The sequence below is a fragment of the Natrix helvetica genome (assembly GCF_964273705.1).
Source record: "Natrix helvetica genome assembly, chromosome: 1".
Classification (NCBI taxonomy): Eukaryota; Metazoa; Chordata; class Lepidosauria; order Squamata; family Natricidae; genus Natrix; species Natrix helvetica.
Window position 1 is genome coordinate 368,061,173 of NC_138548.1, and position 22,437 is coordinate 368,083,609.

Below are 22,437 nucleotides of genomic sequence, written 5' to 3' on the forward strand. Positions count from 1 at the left end.
ATACTTAAAGTTGCTGAACAAGGTGAGAAAAATATTGTTACTTTCCTCCCACCCAAAACTACAATCCATTTCAAGTGGATTAAACTACCGTGTTTCACTGAAAATATGACCTACCCAACAAGTGACTCCTAGCTTGATTTTTCCACGTACGCCCAATATAGGCAACACCCCCAAAATAAGCCCTAATTAAGACCCTGCCCACTCCAAGGTGCACGGGTAAAAATTAAGCTAGGATGGGGATGGAATGGTGGTGGAGCTGCCCTACTACTTACCTTCATATAGTTGAAGCCAGGCCTCCCACACCTCAGCCCACTTCTTCTGCAACCAGCAAGGGTTTTCTGAAGACCCTTCCTACCCAGAGCTCTCCCTCCTGACCCACGGGAGGCATCAAAGGATCCCTGATTCACCCTTTTTGAAAGGCACATTCTCATGACCTCACTTCCATCTCCCCTCACTAGAGTTTTAGAAACTAGTCAGTTTTATTTTTGGTTCACTAGCATGGCAGCCATATAAAGTGAATAAATAAATATACAAATAAAAAAACAACGCCTTTAAGGTTCACAGCCTTTATTTGAAATGATTTTTTCCTTTGTATCTTAACTAGGAGACAGTTTTGAACTATTTTCAAAAGGAGCATTGCAATGTTTTATGTACTCCAGAAGAAATATTTCCAGAATTTACTGTTTCTTTCTTATAACTAACTAAACTAACTAACAAAATTAATTAATTAATTAAAAATAAATTAAAAATAAATAAAATTTTGAATAAATAAATTGAGCTATCAAAGTTACATCCATCAATCATTCAGTTAGTCAGTTAATCTTTATACAGATAATACATGGAATAGAAATTCAATGCAGCTTTTACAATAAAGTTTAGTCTAAAATTTAAAATAAGTGGATATCTTACTTTAAAATCATGCATGTATGAAGAATGGAGGAATGCATGTTAATTCCACTATGAGGAGGAACCAACTCGCTGTCACTTAAATGCTTAAATCTTTTCTCAACTTCATCCCTCCAGGCTTTATTAAGTAAAAAGATCCATTTTTTGCAATCTGATATGCCCCAAGAAAAAAGAGGAAATAAAGGAGGCATCTGCCTGCAATTGTATCCCTGAAATCATTTGGAAGTAGTCACGGATTTCATATCATTCTATCTGAAGCCAAAAGACTACTTGGCTAATTTTCCTGTCCACCTCCACGTTACATAGATGGTGATTGTAACATCTTTCTTTTGCCACTTTTTTTTAATTTTTCTTCTCAGTCTCTGCCTCAGTCCAAATGTGTGGATAAATATCAGCCAGGATTTGTCATGAAGGCTCGAGAAGGAGAGCCAGTTTGCTGCTACGACTGCGTTCCTTGTCCAGAGGGGACCATCTCCACTCAGGAAGGTGGGTGACACCCAGTGATGTGCAGTCAGGGGAGGCAGGGGAGGCACAGCCTCACCACTGTCATCATGAAAAGAAAAAAAATGCAAGGAAAAAGGCGAGAGTTGATGTCAGGCTGAGCTAGTTGCTGCCTCACCGTGGGTGACTCTGCTTAACTGTTTAAAAAAGCCTCTTAAAAAGTGCCCTCTACTGTGAGGCAGGAGAACTGTATGCCTCATCTAGTCTGACTTTAGGCATTTTATGATCACTCGAGCAGAGTTAAGCAAGGATTAAAAGCTTAAAAATTCCTGATGTAGGTGAGGCACGCAGTTCTCCTGCCTCATAGTAGAGGGTGCGCGTTTGGACGGGGCTTCTTCAGAGGACCCGAGGCAAGAGCAGAGTTGAAATCCTCTCTGAAGCAGCTGGAAAAGGTATTTGTGGGTCGGAGGGAGGGGTAGGAATTCAAACTTCAAAGTGTAGTTTGATTGCAGGCAGAGCCACGTTGCCTTTTCAAACCTGTAATCAGTGAAGCTGGGCTGGATCCTGCTGGGGCTGGGGCAAAGTGTGTGTAGTCCAATCCAACTTGTGTGTGTGTGTGTGTGTGTGTGTGTGTTTGTGTGTGTGTGTGTGTGTTTGAGAGAGGGGGAGGGAGGGAGATGGAGGAAGGAGGGGAAGGGAGAAGAAAAGTAAAAGAAAGAAGGAATCTTCTTTTGCAAAGGAGAAAAAACAAATGCTGTCGTTTTAAATCGGAACTGAGCATGCCAGGCTATGGAATTGAGTTGAAGTCCATAAGTCTAAAAAATTTTGAAACCCACCACTGGATCAGTGCCTCACCAGCCATAACCCTCACTGCACGTCACTGGTGAAAACTTTGATATGATTTTAGATCAATGTGCTTTGCTCATCCAAACTTTACATTATAGGCCAAAAGCTTCATCTATCATACATTTAATCAATTACTCTTTATTAAGATCATAAATCCTTATAAGCTGAAATATCTAATTGGTAGGAACGATGGAGGGAGAGAAGTTGGATTCAAGGAACAAATGAAAACCAAACAGAGAATTCAGGATAAAAACATCAAGTTGATATTTCCTTCCCACCATTTTTATCTTTCCAATTTGTGTTGTTGTTAAATATAGAGATAAAAACTGTTATAAATACAGCAAAAAAGGAATATAGTTGTGGTTCTGAAAAGAAAAAAAATGCTAACAGATAACAATCTCAGTTCCTCCTCTTGAATTCCTTCACCATTTAATCTTATTTAAGATCTCTTTCTTTTCAAATTTATTGATCACATTTATAGGGTTGTCTATTTCACACAAGGTGACTTTTGGTGGTACACAAATACATTACAAATTAAAACTATGAGGACTAAATGCTAAGAAAGCAAGAGGGGAGTACATAAAGATGCTATCTTTCATGCAACCAGCACACAGGGCTCTCTTGTCAGGGGATCCCCAGGACTTTTGGAAAATGTCACATTTTCAGGGATTTCTAGAAGGCCTCCGTAATTTGGACATGCTCTCAAATTCAAGATAGTTAATGATTTTTAACTGAAAGGGACTGAACAATCTCCCCTGAAGTAGGCAGGGTTGCAACCCTTCTCAAGCAGAACTCCATGGATCCAACCATGTTAGACGCTTTTTCCCCTGTGTCCATTCTTTTTAGAGCAGTTTATTGAGAGCATGGTTTGAGACTATGGATCAATTAACCGTAATGGAGTTTAAACATTCTTGGCAGAAACATATGTCCATCATCTGACAGAAATTTAAGAAAAAAAGAGAGAAAGCATTTGGTTTCTTATCTCAGAGAAGGGAGGTAGTGGCACAAGATTGCCTCATGAATGTGTGGCAGCAGCTAAAAAAGCTGATACAATCCTTGGTTGTATAAACAGAGGCATAGAATCAAAATCACATGAAGTATTAGTACCACTTTCTAAGAGTTATGAAGACCATGCATGGAATACTTTGGGATGCAAAAAATCTGTTCCCTAAAACATTGCCACTTTATGAGTCCTCAGAAGCCTACCTTTTCTGGTGCAGCTCCTGCCCCATTGGACCCACTCCCCCCTGAAAGTCAATAGCCCCCATCCTCTTAAACTTCTGGAGACTTGTTACTTTTCCCAGGGATTTGGTATAAGGTAAGGTCAGTGCAGGATAAGCAGTTACCCATCTGGTTAAGCAACCTAGGTTCCCACAGGACGGTCTCTCATTGATGTCTGGAACTGGCACTCCACAGGTGGCTCCTCCCCCCACTGTCTTTGTGGCAACTGAAAAGCAGCAATAGTTGCAATCAATGAACTTTAGCTTTGAAGTTGACAAAGGGACAAAGGTGGAACCTGATATTTCTTCTTTTCATTTTATTTTATTATTGTTGTAGTTTAATTTTATTTAGTTGTCCTTTTTGTTTGTACGTATTCAGGGATCTTTTTGCTCCAGTGTAAGAATGTACCATTAGTGATGTTTTCCTGTCTCTCAATGTCACCTCTCTCAAAAGGTTTTCTTCAAATTTAAAAGACTATAACATAAATATTATTTTTCTCAGATACTAAAAAATGCATCCAATGCCCAGATGAACAATGTCCAACAGAGAACCGAGTTGAGTGTATCCCCAAAAGAATAACCTTCTTGTCCTATGGAGAACATCTGGGCATCATTCTCATCTCCTTTGCTCTACTCTTGTTCCTAACCACAGGGGTTATTTTGATCATATTCATTTAATCCCTTGAAACTCCCATTGTCAAAGCCAACAACCGGGACCTCTCCTTCATCCTCCTGATCTCCCTCCTGCTTTGTTTTTTGTCCTCCTTTCTTTTCATTGGCCAGCCAAGAAAAGCTACCTGCCTTCTCCGACAAACAATGTTTAGCATTGTCTTCTCAGTAGCTGTGTCTTCTGTGTTGGCCAAAACAATCACAGTGGTGCTGGCTTTCCTGGCCTCAAAACCAGGGAACAGGATGAGAAGATGGTTAGGGAAGAGCTTGGCCAACTCCATCATCCTTTCTTGTTCTGGTGTCCAAATTTTCATTTGTGCCTTGTGGCTGGGGGTTTCTCCTCCATTCCCTGACTCTGACCTGCACTCCCAGCCTGGAGAAATCATCCTTCAATGCAATGAAGGTTCTGTCACCATGTTTTATGTTGTCCTTGGATACATGGGTTTCCTCGCTGTCATTTGCTTCACAGTGGCTTTCTTGGCCAGGAACCTGCCTGGGGCCTTCAATGAAGCCAAACTGATAACTTTCAGCATGCTGGTCTTTTGCAGTGTCTGGGTCTCTTTCCTGCTCACCTACCTGAGCACCAAAGGAAAGTCCATGGTGACCGTGCAGGTCTTCTCCATCTTGGTCTCCAGTGCTGGACTGCTGGGCTGCATCTTCTTCCCCAAGTGCTACATTATCCTCCTGAGACCAGATCTAAACACTAAGGAGCATCTAACAATAAAAGAAGGGAGCTGACAATGAAATTGCTGCTTAGGAACATAACATTTAACTATTGATTACAATTGTTGTTAGTTTATATGCTTTGTTAGCCTGTATTTGACAGTTTACATTAGTTAACACAAAAAATAAATAATAGTTATATTAATGAAATTAAAATCTAATATAATCACTAAACAATAATATAAATTGTTGATGTTTGCCTTTTTTAAACTATAGATAACCCTCCTTTTCCCTCAGCACACTGGTTCGCAAATATTTCCTTTAAGCAACCCTTGAAGAGAGGACACATATAAACCATGTCCTGGGCTTTGGACTGCTTTAAGCTTGGTAGGTAACTTCAGAGTTAGTTAGGAGGGTCTCAACCTCATCTTCATGGTTCTTTCAGAATTCAGAATCAAGTGTAAGATCCAAAGCAATCATTGAATTCTTTCTGCAGTGATTTTCAGCATGTCCTGGTGGGACTCCCTGAAATAATTTTGAGAGTCAGCCCTCACACAACAAAGGGATGCACTCATATTTATGCATTTCAGAATGGAAGGATAGACTAATGCATAAGTAACAAATGATATAACAAATGATGAATAAATGAATAAATAAATAAATGCAATTATTATATTATTGCCAATAAAGAAAATAGGTGGGATGAAACCCACAAATGGAATATAGGGCTTAGAGGGATTTAAATAATTTAAAAGAAACAGCCCAAATAAAAGAGGAGCAGGAGTTGCATTATATATAAGAAATAACGAAATGTCTACAGGAATAAAACACAAGAATGATGAAAAGTGTCTTGAATTCATTTGGGTCAATGTAAAAGGTGTATATTGTAAGCCACCCAACCAAACAGAGGAAAATAGATGAACTTTTTGCTAGTCAATTAACTACCATGTATAAGACACACCGGAGTTTAAGACGCACCAAGGTTTTGAAGTGGCCATTTTAAAAAAAATGTAGGTAGGTAGATAGAGGGATAGAGAGGGAGAGAAAGAGAGATATACGGTAGGTAGATAGGGAGAGAGCAAGAGAAGTTAGGTAGGTAGGTAGGTAGGTAGGTAGATAAAGGGATAGAGAGAGAGAGAAATAGAGAGAGATAGAGAGATAGAGTGTCGGTAGGTAGGTAGGTAGAGGGATAGAGAGTGAGAAATAGAGATATATAGAGAGAAATACAGTAGATAGGTAGGAAGAGAGAGAAAGTAGGTAGGTTGGTAGGTAGAGGGATAGAGAGAGAGAAATACAAGATAGAGAGAAATACAGTAGATAGGTAGAGAGAGAGAGTAGTTAGGTAGGTAGGTAGATACGTAGGTAGGTAGATAAAGGGAGAGAGAGAGAGATAAATACAATAGGTAGGGAGAGGGAGAGAGTAGGTAGGTAGGTAGAGAGATAGATAGAGAGAGAGTAGGTAGGTAGAGGGATAGAGAGAGAGTAGGTAGGTAGAGGGATAGAGAGAGAAAGAGAGAGAGAGAAATACAGTAGGTAGGTAGGGAGAGAGAGAGTAGGTAGGTAGATTAAGGGAGAGAGAGGAGAGAGAGAGAGATACAGTAGGTGAGGTAGGGAGAGAGAGAATAGGTAGGTAGGTAGTGGGATAGAGAGAGAGTAGGTAGGTAGAGGGATAGAGAGAGAAAGAGAGAGAGAGAGAAATACAGTAGGTAGGTAGGGAGAGAGAGAGTAGGTAGGTAGTTTAAGGGAGGGAGAGAAGAGAGAGAGAGAGAAATACAGTAGATAGGGAGGGAGGGAGAGAGAGTAGGTAGGTAGATTAAGGGAGAGAGAGGAAGGAGAGAGAGATACAGTAGGTGAGGTAGGGAGAGAGAGAGTAGGTAGGTAAGTAGGTAGAGGGATAGAGAGAGAGAAATAGTGAGTGAGAGAGAAATACAGTAGGTAGATAGGGGGAGAGAGAGTAGGTAGATAGATTAAGGGAGAGAGAGAAGAGAAATAGAGAGAGAGAGAGAAATAAAGAGAGATAGAGAGAAATAGAGTAGGTAGGTAGGGAGAGAGGGTAGATAGGTAGATTAAGGGAGAGAGAGAAGAGAGAGAGACAGAGAAATACAGTAGGTAGGTAGGGAGAGAGAGAGTAGGTAGGTAGAGGGATTCCATGGATGAGAATCCTCAAGGGGAAAACAACCCAAGAACTTTGAAAAGTAAGCGTAGACATTCATATGTAAGGGATATCAATGTATTGTAAGTCAGAGAGCTCAGCCTCCGTCTTCTGCCTCTTTTTCCTTCAGGGAGGGAAAGGCAAAGAGGCAATCAAACAATAAAACAAGGGAAAAAACATAACTCCCCAGTGGCCTCATCCTGGGACTTGGTGGTCAAATGGTCAGGGCACCTGGCCTCAATTTATTGCTTGTCAAGGGATTGATACAGACTCAATACTCCAAAAGGACTGAAAACTTCAACAGATTTTTGTCTGCAGTGGATGGGGAGAAATTTTCATTTCACACAAGGAAAGCTTCCATATTTTCCCCATAAAGAAATTATAAATTATGAATCCTTTCAATTAATGCCAAAAATTAATCTTAATGCTAAAACCTATTTCTGCTCTCTAATTTCTATAAGCTCTTTATCCATATTAGTTTCCTTTAATTTCCCATTTTACTCCATCTTTCTCCTTTTTATCTGTTTTTAGTTCTCTTTCCTATTTTTGTTCTGTCAAAGATTTGGATTTTTTTCTTCATTTTTTTATACACTTTAAAAAACGTTCCTGGAATCTTCTCTTCCTCTGATTCTGCCCTTCTTATGAGCAGCTTCCCCTGAAAGAGAGAAGATTTCCCCCTTCAGCCCCTCCAGTTCTGAGGGAAGACAGAAGCCCCGCCCCCTCTCTCCCCCTAGTGGCTGCCTCTGTTCCTGCCCTGCCCCTGTCATCATGGCAACCCAGCAGCAGCCAATCAAACAGGAAGAAAGAATGGTTGCCTGGGAACTCAGCCACCAATCAGCCTCCTGGAGGAGAGGTTGAGGAAACAAAGACAAGGGGGGGGAGGGGGGAGAATTTCAAATAAATACAAACTTAAAAGGTTTTTAAGTGGAATGATAAAGAGAAGAAGAAAACAACTGAGAGAAATGCAGAGGGAGGGGAGGCTGAAGTCCTGGAAGAGCCTTTCCCCTCCCCCACCCAGAAATGGCTGCCCTGGAGAGCTTCTCCTGAGGCAAAAAGTGTCAGTGGATGATTTCAGACTTTGGATTCAGGGCTCTCTGTCTCCCTTCACATCAAAGTGTTTCACTCTGGGGAAAATAAGATCTGAATGCAAATGCAGCCATGTTTCTCCTTGCAGGGGTCACCCACCACCACGAGAGCCCCCTTTGCCATCTGCTTCCCCCAAATGTGAGCTCTGTCTTCAGGGGGTGAAAGCCTCCTCTTGACGTCCTTGCACCCCCATCGAGCTCTCTTTCTGGTGTGGAAGTGTTGGGGGTCCTGTATCTATCCAGATGTGGTTTGGTAATATCTTCCCCTCTGGCTGGAGGCCTCCCCTCCTTCGATCTTGCCCCAATGGGACCCTGCAGTGCTTGGGCCTGATCCCCATTGCCTCCTGGAAGTGGCCCCCATTTTCCATACTCTGACAAGACCTTGTAGAAATGGCGGCTGCTTTGGAAGCTTTCTACCCTGATCCTCAGGCTGTTGGGAGACTGCAAACCTCTCTTGGCTCTTTCTAGCTTTGGGAATGCAGACACTGCATGCTGTGGTGGGAGGTTCAGGACGAATTTCCTGAAACTTTTTCCTTTCTTTTACCCAATCTTTCTCCCCCCAAAACCAACATTTCTTCAATAAAGAACACACACACACAAACACACACACACACACACACACACACACACACACAAGCCTTAGAGAGACAAACTTGTTCATCTTTGACTCCTCCCCCAGCCCCGAATTAGGTGCTAAAACTAAACTGCCAGGGAATTTCTCCCTACTTCTAGGTTGGTTCCAAATCAGTTACTCTGACTGCAGAGTTTAAAAAAAGTAGAGAGAAGGCAGGAAGGAAGCAAAGGAAACATTGTCAGTGAGGTCAGTGGGGCTCAACTGCCTCTCTGCATGTGAGGAGGGTCCCTCCCTCAGAAGAGAGCTTTCTGACCCCACTCCCAGGCTCCCTTGGCTGGATCGGGTTGGGGTCTCCACCTGCCTTCCTCTCTTCCAGAGACCCCCTCCCTGCCCTTGCCCAGAAGGCACATGAACCTCCTGCATCCCCCACCTCTCTCCCCCTCACTCATGGCTCTCCAGGACCCTTCATTGCCCCAGTTGCTATTAGGGCTCCTCCTTCAAAGAAGCGTTTTCCAAGCATGCCTGAGCCAGGTCAGGTACGGGATCCACCTGCCTTCCTCTTTTCCAGCCCACCTTCCCTGTCCTTGACAGGAAGGGACATCAACCTCCTGCAGCCCTGTGTGGCCTTCCACGACCCCTGCTTCCTCCTCGGCCTCTCCACAGCCTTCATGAGGACTTGAAACCACTCTCCTGGTCAGGATTGGAGCTTCCCTGCTGCTGCTTCTTCACAGAGCAACCAGATAAAAGCTCCACTCAATTTCAGCAATTTGGAGTCCGCTTGGCTGGTTTTGCAGGACTGAAGACAGAGTGGGGAAGGCCCATAGCCTCAGCCGGCTGGGTGTGAAAGATATCAGAAACATCATAGGTGACCAGGCTTTTCAGAAGTGGTTTGCCATTGACTCTTTTCTAGGGCTCTGACTGATTGGCTGGTCCAGGTTCACCCAGCTGACTTCCTGCCCAAGGCAGGACTAGAACTCATGGTCTCCTCATGCCTTGACCATAGGCGTAGGTATGCATCTCACTTAACCTGTTCAAGTCACCAATAGCTGCATTCACTCTTGCAACTTTTAACCATTGTTTATTTTTGGAGGTTGAATCTGTCAGTTGACGGGTCAGTTAATTATGCGTATTAATTCCGGAAGTGGCTGAAGAATCATTTTTAGGAGCAATAAACTGGAGACTTTTCTCTTCCTGTAAAGGCCACATTCACACAGCATGAATGCTTCACCAGGCTGGAGTTTATCAATACCAAAACACGGGGACTCTGGATTATAGCTTGGAAGCACTTGGAGGTCATCTGGGCTGGAATTTCTAACAAAGCCTCAGAGATAGGAACGTCACAACAGTCACACCATGTGCATCTATAAAACCTGAGGATCTGTTCCCAGGTCCCCCCAAACCAAATTCTGGGTGGTGGCGGCAAGAAATCAGGTCACACCATTCACCACAGTTTGGGCACTGCCACCATCTCAGCTGCAGACCTCTCAGCACAGCATGTATCTAAGAAACCAAATATATATATCAAAATTTAATGGCTGTCAGTGTTTTTATCAGTATGGAAACACAACTCAGAAAGTGTCAAGGAACAAAAAGGAATATTTCCATCCATTCTGTGATTTTCCCTCTCTTCGTCAATGATACAACCTCCCATTGTCTTCCTTGAGTTTGGGAAGCAGCTCAAGTCTTTTCTTTTGAAGATATATTTTTATTCTTTACATATAAATATATTGAATACAGTGTAATTGTCCTGGAATTCCACTTACCATACAACAAAAGTAAAAACACATGTACTATTTTAAACAGTGCTGGTGTTGTACAGTAGTTTCTGACCATCACATGATCATAAAAACAATTCAGGCTGAAACTCTATATCAGGGGTGAAATCTAAAAACATTTCCTTCCGATTCTGTGGGTGTGGATTGGTGGTGGTGGTGTCATGTGACTGGGTGACCGTGGCTATGTAGTCATGTGACTGTGGGGTCAAAATACAGAAAATCCTTTTAACAATACCCTGCTGGAGCAGGGGTTGGACTAGATGACCTTCAGATCCCTTCCAGCCCTGGATTGCTTTGCACTTTCAAGGTATCCTCTGAAGCTGTGCCTAGTGCCTGGTTTGTGGTCCTCCCTCCCTCTCCTTTTTCCCTCCCTCTCTTCTTCTTTCTTTCTTTCTTTCTTTCTTTCTTTCTTTCTTTCTTTCTTTCTTTCTTTCTTTCTTTCACAGTACACCCACCACACGTCGTTTTTGGCCTAGCATGCCTCAGTGAAGCCTCCAGGCTGCTTTAATGGCAATAGTAATAGCATTTAGACTTATATGCCATTTTACAGTGTTTTACAACTCTTTCCTGTTGGTTTACAGGGTCAACAGGATCAACATATTACCTCAGCAATCTGGGTCCACATTTTACTGACTTCAGAAGGACGGAAGGATGAGACAACCTTGAACCAGTGAGAATCGAACTGCCGAACGTCTGGCCTTTGGCAGTCAGCAGAAATAGCCTGCAGTCCTGCATTCTAACCACTGTGCCACCATGGCTCTTTCATCAGCCATAAAGGGCGTGAGTCTAAGCTAAGGCAAAGGCTGAGCTCTCAGTCCTAAGGATCCTGTCCACTTCCTGAGGTCCAAATGGTTCCTCTCTCCCCAGAGAACCCATCCCTCACAAGGAATCTCCTCTGGGCCTTTTGCCCTGGGCCACCTCGGTTGCCAAAAGGCCATTGAATTAATACACTCCGTTTTCTGACCAATTCTTTACATCCCTGTGTTGGCAGGGGGGCAGAGGTCGACCCTGAGGCCATTCACCTGTGGGGTGCCACAGGGGTCGGTCCTCTCGCCCCTTCTGTTCAACACATATGTGAAGCCACTGGGGGAGATCATCCGTGGTTTTGGGGTCGAGTATCATCTGTACGCTGATGATACTCAGCTGTACATTTCCACCCCAAACCACCCCAACGAGGCTGTCGAAATGATGTCCCGGTGTTTGGAAGCCGTCGGGGTCTGGATGGGGGACAACTGACTCAAGCTCAACCCCTCCAAGACTGAGTGGCTGTGGTTACCGGCACCTCGGTTCAGCCAGTTGACACCATCACTGGCCATAGGGGGCGAGCAATTGCCCCCTGTGGAACAGGCACGCAATTTGGGCGTCCTCCTAGATGCCCGGCTGTCGATGGATGACCATGTGGCAGCCGTGGCAAGGGGGGCGTTCCACCAGGTTCGCCTGGTGCGCCAATTGCGCCCCCTACTGGACTGAGATGCCCTACGCACGGTCACTCATGCGCTGGTGACGTCTCGTCTGGACTACTGCAATGCCCTCTACATGGGGCTTCCCCTGGGACGCGCCCGAGGACTACAGCTAGTCCAGAATGCAGCCGCGCGGGCCATCACGGGGAGTACCAGGTACTCCCACATAACACCTCTCCTGCGCAAGCTGCACTGGCTGCCTGTGGTTTTTCGGGTGCGTTTCAAGGTGTTGATCACCATTTTTAAAGCGCTCCATGGCACAGGACCTAGCTACCTGTGGGATCGCATCCTACCGCACACATCCCTGCGACCAATTCGCTCTCACAGGGAGGGACTCCTCCGGGTGCCGTCCACTAGGCAATGCCAGCGGGCGGCGCCAAGGAGTAGGGCCTTCTCTGTGATGGGCCCAGCCCTCTGGAATGACCTCCCCCCCGACATCAGAACTACCACCGACTTCCGCTCCTTCCGACAAAAACTAAAGACTCACCTGTTTCGATTAGCCGGCTTGGCCCACTCATAGTTTTATCTTACCTCCTGGCAGATATTTTAATTGGGAATTTCTTGGGTAATTATTTTAAATTTAATTTTTTGGGGTATTTTTAGGGGTCGTTTTTTAAATACTGTTTTTTTAATGCTTTACTTGAAGGTACAGTTTTTATAGCCTCCTCCATTTAAGTATTTAAGTATTTGTGTATTTATGTATTCATTTTTATGCATTCCATTTGTGTTTTAGCCTGACTGTACACCGCCCCGAGTCCCTTTTGGGAGAGGGGGCAGTCTAGAAATACGAAATAAAGTAAAAGTAAAAGTAAAAGTAAAGTAAATCCATCTAACCAAAGGTTGTGGAGCATGGGTGTCAAGCTAACTGGGTCACATTGCCATCATGTGACATTTCACGACTTTTTCCCCTTTGCGGAGCTGGGGTGGGCGTGGCCTGCACATGACTCCATTTTGACACCCCTGCTATAGAGAATTAAATAAAGTGAACAAGTCTTATAGATGGTAGATTTTATTCCATTTGATTGCCCAGACCTCCTCAACAGGTTTCCAAGGTTTTACATCTAAAACTGTTATGCTGTCCTAATTTGACCTATTTATTAATTTATCTCTAAAGATGTACATATGCTGTTGTATTTTTCTCTCTCTCTCTCTCTTTTCTTAGTGGTCCCTGAAACACTTTCTGGTTTCTTCTATGGTTTAATTCGACCTTTACAAAGAACAGAGTATTTTCTCTCTATTGCAGAACAATAACTATTTTTTTTCAAAGTTGAAATACTCCAATAATAGAACATGAACTCAACCTTTTATGAATAATGAATAAAAGTCATTTTATTCATATAAAATAATGAATAAAAGTCATTTTCGGGGATTTTGTTCTAGTTTGGTACATTATAAGAGAGAAGAAGTAGTCATAGAAAGAAGAGCAGGCACCCATCTCTTCATAAAGGGAGCCAAAGTCCACCTTAAAGCAGGATAAATTGTATCCAGATTGAGGATTGACATTTGAAATTCATCCCAAACTTCTCTTTTCAGGGTGGAAAGTATCAAGAGATTTTCTAAGAGACCTTAAGGGAGCAGCTTCTCTCTCACTCCTGGGCTCATCTTCAGAGTTTCACCCCATTTGTTACCCCTCCCATTGCACATCTGCCTGTTGACTCACTCAGAGTTTAGAGAGACGATGTCTCTCCTTGTGGTCATTATCCAAATCATAGTGATTTATTTCTTCTCTTGGTGCTAAATCTCAAAAGACATTTTGGAAAGCTTCAAGGTGTCATACAGAGAAAGCCATAGGATGCTTCTACTTTGATAGTACAACAAAGCCTTTTTGGCCAATGTCTTTGCACTGGAAAATCTGGGAGCATAAGTGGCCCTGGAGAAAGAGAGAACCTTGAAGGCTTTTAAGACAGGCAAGAGCTGCAAACATGAAGCCTTGTCTGACTCTGCCTGGATTAGGAAACTTCCGGACCTTCAGTCTTGGAAGTGGGCTTTAGTTTCTTCCACCTCTTCCTATCATCTTGCCTTCAAAGCAAGACTGGAGACTCCATCAGGAGCACAAGTCATGTTGTTGCTTCTGCTGCTTCTGCTGCCCCAGGAAGTTCTGGGAAGTCTCAGAGCCAAATGCATCCTGACTCTGAAGAGGGACGAGGTGCATCCAAAGAACCATTACAAGCCAGGAGATTTTGTCATTGGTGGCATTGTCTCTGCAACAAAGATGCTTCTTCTTCCATTAAGCTTCAACAAATCTCCTTTGACTCAAATTTCTCAGTACGTCAAAGTTCCTGCTCAAAATTAGGGCCTCTCCATTCCACCCTAAGTTCTAAAGTTCCAGCGCCTCTTTTACAATGAATCTGTTTGATTTGTTTGATTTGCTAGTTCTTCTCTCTTTCTGTCTCATTTCATCCTTGGATCATTTTTTTCAGCTGATGAACCTGATCTGAAATTCTCAAATAAATAACCAGTAGAGGTTTTCTATTTTTCTTGACCTTGAAGAAGCAGCTTCTGCTTTTCTTGACATCCTCTCAGCAGAGTTGGACTTTGGATGGAGAAGAGAAGGTGGTTCTTTTCTTCTACAACTCTCATGCCCAATAAGGTCATCAGCTCTGGTAGAAAAATGCAGAAATATTGTTGTTTTTTCCTCTGAAGTAAAAATGATATATCCTCAATTTTATTCTGTACCACCTGTTAAATGAATGGATCCCATTTCAGAATTGACTTTTCTTAAATGCCTGAATCCCATTTGAGTGATTGCCAGTATCTTTATCATACAATGAATTAAATGTCAACTAAGTCTCTATTGTGGACATATAAACACCTTCAGCAACTGAGCACTTATCCCATTTGTTAACAGCCATAGTTGCTCATTTTTTTGTGCCATTGTGGGTGTCTCTGTATGTTCCCTTTCCAATTGTCACTCTTCCAATAGTTAATTATTAGAAAAGATAAATAGGCAAAGGGACTGAAAGAAATGGAAAAGCAGTCTGAAATCTTAATCAACAGCAAGAATAAGGATAACATGAAGAATAAGCTAAAGCTAAATTTAAAACTGAATTATGTACAGATGGTGAACATGTAATTAACAAAAATGTATAAAGTTTTAAGCATTTGAAACAGAAGATGAACAAATTCAATTTGCCTGACTGAATGCACTGTTAAATTTGGAAATTCAATACAGAGAATTTGGGTAACTGGTATTTAATTTGCACTCTGTCATAATTTAAGAGAATGATTGTTTTTTAATAAAATGATCTATTCTTGGTATACGAGACCAGAGACATTATCAAAACCGTGTAAAACATATTTCAAACAAAAGCAGGAATTGTGAATAGCATGGGGGAACATTTTACCATGCAGGGTGGATTTGTGAGAAAACTAAGACATTTTAGATACAAATTGGCACAAAAATGCCAAGAATTAGAAAGGCTAAAAATTATGAAGAAACCAGAAATCTTTTTTATTGGGACTTCAGAACAATGAATTAAAAAGCATTCATAGCAGATGGATTTTACATATGGTAACTGCAGCAATGTTGCTGTATGCTCAAGGATGGAAGAACCATGGAATTCTCAGAGTGGGGGGCTAGATTGTGAAAAAATGTAGAATTTAAAGAAATGAAAATTTATCTGTTGAAAAGAAGGTTGGAAATCAGGTTATTTTTCTCTCCTTTATTTCTTACATTCTCCTTATTTATTTATTTTTTTCTTTTGATTAATACTTTATTTTATGGAAAAATTCTTAATAAATTTAAAACTAAAAAAGAGTTAGGTAAATAATACTAGATAAACTAGATAAACTCAGAAATAATATACATTCAGTGTAGAAAAATAAAATAAAAATGGAAAGAGTCCCACTGTTCCATTCAGATGGGTGAGATTTTTGTGGGGAGGGAGAGGGAGAGATTTGAAAATGCCTCCAAACCTCTCAACCTTAAATGGATTAGAAATACAATTGTTGAAAGAACAGTTAAATGACATGTTGCTTTCATTGATTATGTCCTGATATATTAATGCTTTCAGGGAAGCATTAACAGAGTACTGGAAAATCCTGTCCTTCCTTTTTGCGATCCAAGCGATCAACAAGGATCCTAACATTTCGTTCAATGTCACCCTGGGATACAACATCTATGACAATTATTTCAAAGCACATATGACCTCGGAGGCTTTGCTGGACCTGCTTTCGGAGGGAAAGGCCAACGTTCCCAACTACAGCTGTGGAAGGCAGAGAAATACAGTGGCTGTTCTGGAAGAGGCTGACACTGACATCTCCATCCAGATTTCGACCATGTTGGGAACCTACAAAATCCCACAGGTGTTTCTTTGTTGGGAAGACCATTTGTAGACATGCAACATACAGCCACACAGCCTCTCTTGTAAATGAAGAGCAAAGTTCTATTGTGGGAATTGCATGAAGTAAGGATGGAGGTTCTATCAAATGGCAGAGAAGGAGCAGAGAAGACAATCCTCTCCCTGGCACACTCTTAAAGCAGATTGTACAACTCTTCTGAATGTGTCTAGGGAAAGTTCTTCATTACAAGGAGTGAAACAATTCCTCCATTAAAGCTATTTTCCCCTCCTGCTCTTCAGTAAAATAGAGTTTATTTGTTTTCCTTTTCAGATCAGTTATAGTTTTGACTCCCAGATTCTGAGGGATAAAACTCAGTTTCCTTTCTTCTACCCCCTGCTTCCTGCGGAAGGAGCCCAGTACCCAGGGATGGTCCAGCTTCTCCTCCATTTCAGGTGGACCTTGGTGGGTCTCCTTGCTCCAGACACTGAAAATGGACAAAGGTTCATGAGGACGATGACTTCTATTCTGGTCAGGAATGGCATTTGCCCAGTTATATCACAAATCTTTCCCACAGCTGTTGGGGACCCCGATATATACATACAACAATACCTCAGGTGGAGAAAAGTGAACGTCTTTATTTATGGTGCAGACATGAATACATGTGCTTCAGGGTTTAAAATTATGCATGAGATATTTGCATTTCTTGCTGGACCTCTTAGAGGAAAAGTTGTGATCACGACAATCCGCTGGAGCTTCAATCGTTATTTGAAAAATAAAAGTATTTCCTTTCAATACTTCCATAGCATTTTTTCCTTTCTTATGAAGACAAATCAAATGGCAAACGATGATTGGTCTATAGAGTTTTATGATTCCATGAGGCGCTTGGTAGAGAACTCTTTCTTGTGCTCCTACACCAAGGATGCCTTTTCGGTAAAAGTCTGGAGACGGTGCAAGCAGAAAGTAGACCTGGAAACTCTGAGGAAAGAGGAACAGGATCGGATCCTGACTCTGGACAGCTATTTCATTTACAACACAATCCGGGCTGTGGGACGGGCCTTAAATACAGCTTATTTATCCAGATCCAGGAGGACAACATTTAAAAATATTAGAAACTTCAAAATTCCAGTGCTGAAGGCCTGGCAGGTACTTATTTTCTTTTTCACAGCTCTGGAGTTGAGAATCAATTTTACAATTGTAACAACTGTGTAACTATTCTGACAATAGTAATAATTTAATCAGAATATAGAAAAATCAAATTGAGTTCCATTTTTCTATTGGTCTCCCTGTTGCTTTCATTTTATCTTGCTCATTTCTAAAACATAGAACAACAGAGCTGGAAGGGACCATGAAGGTCATCCAGTCCCACCCCCTGCTCAAGCAGGAGACCCTATACCATTTCAGACCAATGGCTGCCCAGTCTCTTCTTAAAAGCCTCCAGTGATGGAGCAACCACAACTTCTGAAGGCAACCCATTCGATGGGTTCATTGTTCTCACCATTAGGAAATCTCTCCTAAGTTCTAGGTTGCTTCTTTCCTTAATTAGTTTCCACCCATTGCCTCTTGTCCCGCCTTCAGCTGCTTTGGAAAATGGTTTGATCCCCTCATCCTTGTAGCAGCCCCTCAAATATTGGAAACCCCCTCATATCCCCTCAGTTCTTTCTTTCACTAGACAAGACATACCAAATTCCTGTAGCTTTTCTTCATATGTTTAGCCTCCAACTTCTTTTCTTTTGTTTTGTTTTTTAACAAAAGCTTCTTGCTAACTTCTGATTTACATTCAGCTCTTTTACCTTGGACTCTTTTCTTCACAAGCAGGAGCACTGCCCCGTCCCACCGAACCTCAGAAAATGTGCTGTCCATATTAGGCAGTTAAACACTCTGATCCTCTCACTTCCTGGGCTGCCCCTCTGCTCCAAAGGAGACTTGACTCAGAGGGGTCTCATTCCTGTGCTAAGACCCCCCCTTTGGATTCCTCTTCCCCTGCTTTAAACTCTCAGCAGGATCTGAGACGTCAAAAAGTGGTAAACTTCTTCGGGCCAAGAAGCTAAGAGGGCTAAGGTCAGTTCACAAGGTGAAAGGTTTAACTAGGAGAAATTCTAGAGGAAGCAAGAGTGAAGGACATTCCATAAAACATTCTGTGGATGTTGCATAAAATTGCACGGAGGTGACCTTAACTGGTGTGAGAGAATCATCTTTCCCAGTGAGGATCTGGGGTCTCATCTCCAAATCAAATAGCTCATCTATCACTTCAATGCAAGGAGATAATGCAACATTAGTAAGCACAACATGTTACTAGAGCAAAAGCTCCGATAGGTAACCCCAAGGTGAGCCAAGATTTTGCTCTTCCTATCTTCCCATTGATAGTTAAACAGTTCTTTATAGCCTTGTTCCTCTGTGGGGCATTTTATTTCATGTTGCCCTCACTGGCAGAATTCTTTCAATGTGCTTGTGCACTGCATCCCCTTCCTTCAGGGTCTTAACTTTGGACCTCAGTAGCTCACACTGTGTGTCTCCTTTCCTAAACTTCCCTTTGGTTTTCAAATCTCCCTCTCTGGAGTGACAGTTATGAATGGGGAGAGATAAAGGACAACTTTTATCAGTCTTTGCTTTGAATGGTCATGTTTAGGCCTTTTAATAGATATTTTATTGCATATTCCTCAGTACAGATCATTCCAGTACAAACTGAGGATTTTTTTTGCCATAGAGCTTTGTATGTCCTTTGTAACATGGTCATTTTTTTTCTTCCATTCCAGCTTCATTCCTTCCTTCAAAACTCTCAGTTTTATAATAATTGCATCAATGGAGTATATTTAGATCAGAATGGAGAGCTGGTGGCAGACCTGGACATTATGCATTGGGTTATTTTATCTAATGTATCTATTATATTTGGAAGTCTAGAAAGAGTGGGGTACTCAGATTTCAAGTTGATGATCCTCCAGAATGCTACTGCAGTGATGGAAATGCTAGACAAGGTGGGGGAAAGACTTTATTCAACCCTTTCTGAAGGCCTCACCAAGAGGATTGCAGAATTGGGGCAGGGATGTCATTTCAGTTTTCCCAGAGAGGAATCATCTTCTTTGGTTACATGTTCAGCTGTCTGAGAAAAAATATCCTTACTTCCAGTTAATAGTCTATCAGTTTTCTGTGGGGGAGAAAGACTTAAATCATAGGGCAACATTATTTCCTTCTCCAAAGCAAAGAATCCTTCCAACTTTCCCTTGAGTATGTACATGACAAGAGTTACAAAGATGATTGGGGGACTGGAGGCTCAACTGTATCATCAACGGTTGTGGAAACTGGAAATGCCAATTCAAATGAAAAGGAAGATTAGGGGTGACATGATAGCAGTCTCCCAATATTTGGGGGCTGTCACAGAGAAGGTGTCAACCTATTCTCCAAATCATCAGCAGACAAGGAAAGAAGTAACAGATGGAAACTGATCAAAGAGAGATCCAAGCAAGCAAGAATTAAGGAGAAATGACCCATCAGTAAGAACACTTAATCAGTGGAACATCTGGCCTAGAGAAGTGGTGGGTGCTCCACCACTGGAGGGTTTTAAGAAGAAATTGGACAGCCATTTGTCCATAATGGTATAAGGTCTCCTGCTTGAGCAAGGAATTAGACTTGAGGACCTCTTCAAAGTTAGCAAAGAGAAGCCTTGAACTGGAGAGCTCCAAACTTTTCCTTTTACTTCTTTTAGGAAATACAATAATTCATTTGTGGATTTTTTAAATTTTCCCATCTCTGCCCAGCCCTTCCCTACTTCCAGATGTGTGGAAAGCTGTTCTCCTGGATTCATGAAGGTGGCTCAAGAAGGGAAGCCCATCTGCTGCTACAATTGTCGCCCATGTGCAGAAGGAACCATCTCCACCATGGAAGGTGAGTGACAGCAGGAGAAAGTCTTTTTGGGAGGACGATAATGCTGACATTTTCCATGAACATTTTTTCCTGAGGTTGACATTCCATGGGTTCTTCTAGAGGCTCTTCTTTAGATCCATTATCTCACTCCTGACCTAAAAAGAGGAGAGGAGAGGAGAGGAGAGGAGAGGAGAGGAGAGGAGAGGAGGGGAGGGGAGAGGAGCTAACGTCCTTCTTGACCCTGTGCAAAGCTGTTGTTGCTTATAGAAAATAGAGGAAAGCGTTTTAATATCCTCACTCCAGATCCAATTCATCTTCACCTCTACCTAATGTTATTTAGCTCCGTGACAAAAGGGCTGATTATCCAATTCAGCTGGCATAAAGCTACACTAAGCAATCTCTCACATGTCTTCATCCCATTATAAACTGATTTCTATTGCTGCCTTAAGACATTGACAAAAGGCTGGGCTCCAATTTTCAAGAGGTTCAGCAGTGAAAAGGTAAAATGGTAGGACTTCCTTCCTTCCTTCCTTCCTTCCTTCCTTCCTTCCTTCCTTCCTTCCTTCCTTCCTTCCTTCCTTCCTTCCTTCCTTCCTTCTCTCTCAATGTTCATTGATGAAATGGTGACATCAAAAAAGAAAAGACATATTTAACTGTTCTAACTGGAGAGAAATGAAGATACACAAACTGTCTTCACCAACACAGTTATTCACAAGAAAAATAATGTTACCCAAAGAATGCATTTGATTAAAGGACATGTTTATGGGACTTTAAATCTTGCTCTTTTTCAGATGCAGAGAAATGTACCAAATGTCCAGATGATCAACATCCAAACACCAAGCGAGTTCACTGTATCCCCAAGATTAAAAGTTATCTTTCTTACAAGGAAAATCTGGGGCTCATCCTGACTTCCATTGTTTTCCTCCTCTCTTTAACCACAGGCTTTGGCTTGGGGATCTTCATTAAATTCATGGAAACCCCAATTGTCAAAGCCAACAACCGGGACCTCTCCTACATTCTCCTGGTCTCCCTCCTGCTTTCCATCTTGACCTCCTTCTTGTTCATTGGCCGGCCAAGGAGGGTGACCTGCCTCCTCCGACAAACAGCCTTCAGCATTGTCTTCTCCATTGCCATTTCTTCCATCTTGGCCAAAACGATCACAGTGGTGTTAGCCTTCTTGGCCACAAAACCAGGAAATAAAGTGCAGAGATGGTTAGGGAAGAGCTTGGCCAACTCCATTGTCCTTTCTTGGTCTGGCCTCCAAGTTGTCATTTGCATCATCTGGTTAGGCACTTTCCCCCCATTCCCTGACTCTGACCTGCACTCCCAACCTAGAGAGATCATCCTACAATGCAACGAAGGTTCTGTCACCATGTTTTATGTTGCCCTTGGGTACATGGGCTTCCTGTCTGCTGTCTGCTTCACGGTGGCTTTCCTGGCCAGGAATCTCCCTGGGGCCTTCAATGAAGCCAAGCTGATCTCCTTCAGCATGCTGGTCTTCTGCAGTGTCTGGGTGTCCTTTGTGCCTGCCTACCTGAGCACCAAGGGGAAGTATACGGTGGCTGTTCAGGTCTTCTCCATCTTGGCCTCCAGTGCTGGACTGCTGGGCTGCATCTTCATCCCCAAGTGCTTCATTATTATTTTTAAGCCAGATCTGAATACCAGAGAATATTTGATGTCAAAATAAAAAAAATGACTGTAACAAATCTATTACTTTTCAAAAATGTCATTTAGTAGGCTTGATTACCAGGTTTTGATCATTTAATGTTTATTTGTTTATTTATTTATTAAAGCTAAATGCTGCCCATTTTGGCTACAGATGGCTCTACACTCTGTCAAGGACCTTGGAGTACTCGTATCAAATGATCTAAGCACCAAAGCTCTCTGTAACAGCATTGCCAAAAAGGCATTAAGAGTTGTTAACCTAATCTTCTGAAGCTTCTTCTCCCGTAATATTGTACTGCAAACTAGGGCATACAAAACCTTTGCTAGACCAATCCTCAAACAGAGGTTGTTTGTCTGGAATCTACACTGTATATCAGACATTAACACAATTGAGCGAGTCCAGAGGTATTTCACAAAAAGAGTACTCTACTCCTCTACTCGCAGTAGAATACATTATGCCACCAGGCTCGAAATTTTGGGCTTGCACAACTTAGAACTATGCTGCCTACGGTCTGACCTTAGTGTAGTACACAAAATAATCTGCTACAACGTCCTACCTGTCAATGACTACTTCAGCTTCAACCGCAATAATACAGAGTGCACAATAGATGCAAACTCAAGGTAAACCTCACCAAACTCCATTGCAGAAAATACAACTTCAGAGGCAGAGTGGTCAATTCCTGGAATGCTCTACCCGACTCTGTGGTTACATCCTCAAACCCCCATAACTTTAGCCTTAAACTGTCTACTGTTGACCTCAGCCCATTCCTAAGAGGTCAGTAGGGGTGTGCATAAGTGCTCCAGTGTGCCTAACATCCCTGTCCTAATGTCCCCAATTATCT

The 22,437-nt window shown here is 42.4% G+C and overlaps 1 protein-coding gene across 1 annotated transcript in view; it reads left to right on the forward strand.

The window, feature by feature from the left end:
- The window catches only part of LOC309382612 (vomeronasal type-2 receptor 26-like), a gene marked incomplete at both ends in the record, with an annotated part of 45,646 nt that extends 24,029 nt beyond the window's left edge, over nt 1-21,617 (forward strand). Inside the window, 4 exons of the mRNA XM_081934311.1 lie at nt 15,805-16,096; nt 16,898-17,116; nt 19,825-19,951; nt 20,722-21,617. Of these exons, the coding sequence (XP_081790437.1) occupies nt 15,805-16,096; nt 16,898-17,116; nt 19,825-19,951; nt 20,722-21,617 (1,534 nt within the window). The remainder of the gene's footprint in view (nt 1-15,804; nt 16,097-16,897; nt 17,117-19,824; nt 19,952-20,721) is intronic.
- Nucleotides 21,618-22,437: the final 820 nt, after the last annotated feature.